At 46.9% G+C, this 6571-nt stretch overlaps 1 protein-coding gene across 1 annotated transcript in view; it reads left to right on the forward strand.

Annotated features, from left to right (window-relative positions):
- LOC103804514 (tetraspanin-15-like) overlaps window positions 1-5326 on the forward strand; it is a gene marked incomplete at its 5' end in the record, with an annotated part of 9983 nt that extends 4657 nt beyond the window's left edge. Inside the window, 2 exons of the mRNA XM_009077130.1 lie at window positions 75-191; window positions 5081-5326. Of these exons, the coding sequence (XP_009075378.1) occupies window positions 75-191; window positions 5081-5326 (363 nt within the window). The remainder of the gene's footprint in view (window positions 1-74; window positions 192-5080) is intronic.
- Window positions 5327-6571: the final 1245 nt, after the last annotated feature.

The following is a 6571-nucleotide window of genomic DNA, read 5'->3' on the forward strand; positions in this document are numbered from 1 at the left end:
AAAAAAAAAACCATCTCCCCCCAAACCCAAGGGCTCAACACAACTCGTGGTACCTCTCTCTGCTCTTCCTGCAGCGCCTGGAGCTGCTCAGCATCATCCACGTGCGCGGCTGCATCCACGCCGTGGGGCTCTGGCTCAAGGACAACTTCGAGGCCACTTTGGGCATGGTTTGCTCCCTGCTGCTTCCACAGGTACGTGGTGGATCCTGTCAGAATCCTCTCAGCTTCTTGCAGTGTGTCAGAGGAGGAAAGTTTTGAGTTTCGGGTGAGTTTTACCTCTCCAGTCGTAGCTGAGATTGGTGTTTTACGCAGGAAATGTCACAGTGTTTTCTAGAGGATCCTTGGCAAAATGAGCTGTGGTGTTGGCTGACTCATAACACTCCTGGAATCTAATTACTGCTCCAGTAACAGCATCGAAAAGCAAATCTTGCCTATGTCAGCACAGCAAATCCTCTTCTATTTGTTTTTACAGCTCTCTTCAAACAGAGCATAAATATTATCCCAAACAAAGCATAAGTAGCAGTATTTGCCAGGCCTCATGCAATCCATTTTCACTGGGGATGCCTGAGGAGCCAAACATCTTCCAGCACAGGTAGTGAAGCTTTTCATCACAGAGACTTACTATGAGGAGAAATTTGGGGTTGGGCTGCTGCAGCACTGTGTGAGTCAAATCTCTCTCTTCTATCCTCCCTGAATTAATTTTGACAAAACTAAGATGATTTGGTGCTGATTTGATCCTTTTCCTGCTTCAGTTCAAAACTGACAAGCCAAAACTTTCCATTCATTGGGTTGAGTGCAATGTTGGCTTTGCTGCTGGAGATGTTTGGTGATGCTTTCCAGATTTGGAGTTTTATCTAAATGAAAATGAAGTGATTTTCTCTCTTTTTTTTTTTTCTTTTTTTTTTTTTTTTCTGTGTTTCTGCTTGCAACAAAAGGCAGGATAATGGTTGGGTAAAGCTGAAGCTGTTGGGGAAATATGTGGTGCAGCTGCTGGTGAAGGGACTGGAGCACAAGTGGCATGAGGAGAGGCTGAGGGAGCTGGGGGTGTTCAGCCTGGAGAAGAGGAGGCTCAGGGGAGACCTTATCACCCTCTACAACTCCCTGACAGGAGGTTGGAGTCAGGTGGGGGTTGGTCTCTTCTCCCAGGCAACAGCAGCAGGACAAGAGGGCACAGACTCAAGCTCTGCCAGGGGAGGGTTAGGTTGGATATTAGGAAGAGATTTTTTAGGGAGAGAGTGCTCAGGCATTGGAATGTGCTGCCCAGGGAGGTGGTGGATTCACCATCCCTGGAGTTTTTCAAGCTGAGACTGGATGTGTCACTTAGGGCCATGATCTAGTGACCACGATAGGGTTGAACTTGCTGATCTTGGAGCTTTTTTTCCAACCTGGTTGATTCTATGATTCTAAGATTCTTAGCTGGTCCAAATGAGCCACCAAGGCAGGGGAGCAGTTTGTGCCTGATCCTGGCTGTGACTCCCCACCTTTCTCAAGTGCTTGCTTCAAAACATGCAAATGGATGTCTGCTGTGCTGCTGGGGCAGAGAAATGGGGTGAGAAAGTGTTGGGACCGAGGCCACTGCTCTCCTCCTCCTCGTGGGGTGTCAACAGCCCATTAGTGCAGCCTGTGGTGTTATCCATTAACCTGCCAACACGAGGCTCTTAATTGGGAAGGATGGGGAGGCAAAGCAGGGATGGCAGTAAAGATTGCTGAGCCTTGATGAATATCAAGTGCTTTTTGAGGCAGCGTTGTGATTTTGCTGTCATGCTGCTAAATGCTGTTCAGCTGAAGAACCTCATTCTCCCCATCTGCTCCTGAGTTTTGGGCTCGAAATATACATCGGGTTTGATTCTGTCAAGTTTTGGAAGGAATTGAGTTCTAAATGGCCATCTGTGTTGCCAGGAGCTGTCAGCCCAGAAACAGCTTCATCCTCAGCAGCTGCCAGCAGAAAGATTGTCCTTGAATTGCCCATCCAAGGGGGAAAGGGTTGGCACAGTTGGCATGAGGAGGTGACAGTGCCGTGAACTTTGGGAAGAGTGAACATATTGACCTGTCCCATCTTTGGCCTTTGGGTATTTGTGAACTTAGAGCGAATGTATTGACCATTCCCATCTTTGGCCTTTGGGTATTTGTGGTGTCCCACACAGGACATGTGCCTCTCTGTGGAGCTGCAAACCACCTTGGTGGAAAACTTGCAGGATTCTGGGGACAAGGTTGGGATTGTGTGGCAATTGGCCTCCCTCCTGGCTGGTGCAAGGCAGAGGGAGTTTGTAATTTCCTGATTCCTCCACGAATGTATTGACCATTCCCATCTTTGGCCTTTGGGTATTTGTGGTGTCCCACACAGGACATGTGCCTCTCTGTGGAGCTGCAAACCACCTTGGTGGAAAACTTGCAGGATTCTGGGGACAAGGTTGGGATTGTGTGGCAATTGGCCTCCCTCCTGGCTGGTGCAAGGCAGAGGGAGTTTGTAATTTCCTGATTCCTCCAAACTCAGGAATGTCTCTGCCTTTTTTGAATGAGGCATTGGGGGAAAAAAAAAACATTTGAGAAGGAGGAAAATAGTTGTGTTCATTTGTCTCATTCCATCAGGGTGAAGCACAACTGCAGCAGCTCAATTACTGTTCTGAACACCTTTAATGTTCTCCCTCCCTTTTCCTATGTTTCATTCTCCAGCAGCAATTCCCTCCCCTGGCCCTTTGCCTCAGCCAAGCTGCAGACTGAGGCCAAGCTGTGCCACATTTCATATCACCTCCAGAAAGACGTTTCAATTTAGTCCCTGGCAGTCACAGGCAAATTCCTGTCATGGCCTCGTCCTCGTTGTCTTTAATTATGAAGCAACCCCAGATCTTTCAGCAGGTGCAGCAAAGCACAGAAATTTGTTTTCTGCTGGCTGCACCCTGATCTTTCCTGCCTCCAGCAAGATTGTCTGAGGGTTTGCAGCGTGGAGGAGACGTGTTTGAGGCTGAAATAAACCACGGGAGCTCATGCATTTTTCCTTCAGCAGCTTCAAGATTGACCTCAGCAAATCCTGCTCCAGCTGCCAAGGGTTAACATCTGCCTCTGTTTCACTTTGGGATTGCATCCAGCTCCAAAGCTCCACACTGGGAGCAGCTCCAGAGTAACAAGGTGTCAGGGTAGGGGTAGATGTTCCTCCTCAGAGTATAAATCCAGAAAATCCACTCTTTAATTCCCTTTCATTAGACTTGCATTTTGCAGTTTGGCATCTTCATCTCTTGGTGACAGTGATGTTCAGTGTTTCTTCCTGCAAAGGGCATTGGATTGCCCAAGTTCCTTTTTCCTGTGCAAGATTAATTTGTGCTTTGTTTGCCTTTCAATATCTCTCTTGCTCCAGGGGCTGGTGGATTCTCGAGTGGCTGATGCTGCTTAATGTAGTAGAAAACAGGAATAAAAGGGATTTTTTTTTTCCATCTGTAGTCCATGACCTCTATGGAGCCTTGACTATAAATATCAGTTTATGGAAGGAAAAGTCAATACAAGAGAAATGCTTGGTTTTTACTTCATTAGCTGGGGGAAAGCTTGATGAGCCAATATTTCTGGTGAGGAGGATTCAGCTTTGCAGCTGCCCAAAGAGGCACAGAGCTCTGAACTGGGCATGTGGTGCTTTCCATACTGTGCTGAATTCCAGCCAGGAAGAACAGGCAATTTCTTAACTCAAAATGCCCCTCAAGTAGTAACTCCTGAGCAGTTCTCTGCACACTCAGTGGTGATTACCATCACAGGGCTGGGAGAGAAACAGCTTTTTAATTTTTTTACTCTCACATTTGCTACGTTTTGTTAACATGTTCCTCTGCAGCAACTTCTTCCTTCATGTTTCAGCACAATAAAATCAACGTTTGCGTTAGAATTCTCTTTACTTCTGGAAAACACAGTGCCCTTGGTGCTGGAGATATTGGATGCATTCATATTCCTGACAGCTTTTTCTGTTTTCATTAAGAGGAGGAGGATATTTAGAGGCAAGCTGGGATGGGAGCTGGTCCATAACTCACAGGAGAGGGAAGGCTGTGGGATTCAGGCTCTGATGGAGAACTTGGGATAATTTAATTCCCTTCAAGAAATCCCCAGTTGAACCAGGAGAACTCAGACTTGGCATCGTCGTGGGAGGAGAGGAGCAGGAGTGATGTCCCCAGACCTGCCTGGGTTTGCAGAATGAGCTTCATTTGCATTCACTGTGGTGTAAACACAAATCCTTTTGGAATTATGGTTTGGTTTTGGGTGGAAAAAGTGACACATTTGCCTAGAAATGTGTCGTGTCGAAGGGTTTTGCTCGCTCGGAGCTTTCCTGGGAGCAGCAGTAGGATTTTAATCTGCTGAGGGATGACAAGCTAATGGCAGTAAATAAAGCTAAGCTTGACACACATTGAAATATTATTTTAAAACTTTTCAAATCCTCAGTGTCTTTGCTGTTAAATGTGGATTAGTACAATCTGATTTTCTGGTTCCACATGGGAGTGATGTCTCTGGGCTACATGGAGAAACAGAGACATCTCTAAGCATTGTCCAACATTAAGTGAAGCTGTAAAATAACTTCATCCCAGGCCATTGGATAACAGAAGGAGTTGCCAAGATATTGCACAGAGTCAATCAGGTTGGAAAAGAGCTCTGAGATCATCAAGTCCAACACCACCTTGTCAACTAGGCCATGGCACCAAGTGCCACATCCAATCTCTCCTTAAACACCTCCAGGGATGGTGACTCCACCACCTCCCTAGAAAGTCCATTCCAGTGTCCAGTGTGGATTTAACAGTTGTGTAAATGTGGCACTTGAGGACATGGTCAATGGTGGCCTTGGCACTTGTATATTAATGGTTGAACTTGATGATCTCGGAGGGATTTTCCAATCTATGTGATTCTTTCCTTCTATGATTTTACTGTTACTTGTATATTAAGGGTTGAACTTGATGATCTCAGAGGGATTTTCCATTCTATATGATTCTTTCCTTCTATGATTTTACTGTGTATTGTCCTCTCTTGCCTCCTGCCCAGGTTTGGTGCCACGTCCCTTGCAGGAGAAGACCCTCAGGAAAGGTTTGCATGACTACAGTGGTTCTAACATTTTGCAGGTGGTTGGCCTGGTGATGGCTTGGCTCTATTGGCAAGAGCTCAATGAGATCTACTCCAAGCTGGACACTGTTGACTTCAAGATCCTGGAGATGAGGGATTTCAGCTTCAGGACGGTGGATCTGAGCGGCGCAGGCTGGTGCTGGTGCCTGCCCAGGGAAGGAGGTTACATCCCTGTCAATGCTAGGGATGAGGAAGAGGAGGAGGAGGAGGAGGAGGAAGGCACCATCAGCCACAGCAAAGTGTGAGAAGGAGGAGGACTGAAAAGCAGCTTGGAGCAGCGAGGGAGAGACGTCGAACGTGGAAATAATGCGACGTGTCGTCTCAGGTTCTGGAGATACTTTGGGGGAACTGTAAGGTAACACTGGAAGGTTACAAACCCACAAGTCACTGTGCAGGCACGTGAGCTCCCAAGGGTCCTCCCTTGGCCTTTTTGAAGCATTTGTACATGTCTTCCTTGAGTTTTTGGGGTGGTTTTTTTACACAATAAATGGAAGTTCAGTTGTGTTTTGCAAAGTTGCTTCCAGTCTCCTCACGCGGTTGGGCCACAGGGAGGGAGGTGGTCCCATCATTGTTGTGCTTTGGGGTGTCTTTTGAGCTGGGTTTAGCCTGTTTTCCTGGAAAATCTTGGCTTGCTGAGAGCTCCCCAGACGTGCCCAGGCCCCAGAAAGGCACAGCTGAAGGAAATCACTGAGCAGCTTTCTCTGAAGAGCTTTTCCAAAGGGCTTTTCCAGGAATCAGATCACCAGGGAGACAAAACTTGCACCTCCTCGATCACGATGGCTTGCACAGAAGGAAAACACACATTTCTGAACATTCCCAGCTCTTGCTCATGAACTATGGCTTCAGTTTTTAATCCCAGACCAGGAAAAGGAGAGCCCAGCCTTAAAACCAAGATGGATTTAATGCAGGAATGTGCTGCCCACGGGATTGGAGACCAACCTCTACTGACCAGGTAAGGAGTTACCTGTTCTAACATTTCTGTTTCAGCACAATGTGATGATCAAAGTGGCAATTGCCTCTTGCATCACTAGGGATGTGGGAATTAAACAGCTCAGCAGTGAGCTGAGCTGCTTTGGGAAACCTCAGACAGAGGAGTTGCAAAAATCTGTGTATTTCTATCAAAAAACCCCAGTGAAATCCTCTGCTGAGGTTCCAGGGCTGTTCCAGCACAAGCTCATTCACAACCTACCCATGGAAAAGCTTCCCCAGGAGCCAGAAATCAAATGCAGGGGAGGGAGGATGGATCAGGGAGCTGTTTTCTCTCTGGATGTACCAAAATCCCACTGTACTCCAGGGTGGCTGTAGCTGCAAAAGAAATCATCTTGCACCAGAGCTCCAGGAGTATTTGGATAATGGGGATTTTTGGGGAATATTCTGTGCAGGAGAGTTGGGAGTCTCAATGATCCTTGTGGATCTTGCAACTCGGAATATTCTGTGCGATCTCAAAAATGAAGGAAAAAAACTCAGGTTTTTCACACCAAAAAGGAAAC

This window comes from Acanthisitta chloris, unplaced genomic scaffold (genome assembly GCF_000695815.1).
Source record: "Acanthisitta chloris isolate BGI_N310 unplaced genomic scaffold, ASM69581v1 scaffold14630, whole genome shotgun sequence".
NCBI lineage: Eukaryota > Metazoa > Chordata > Aves > Passeriformes > Acanthisittidae > Acanthisitta > Acanthisitta chloris.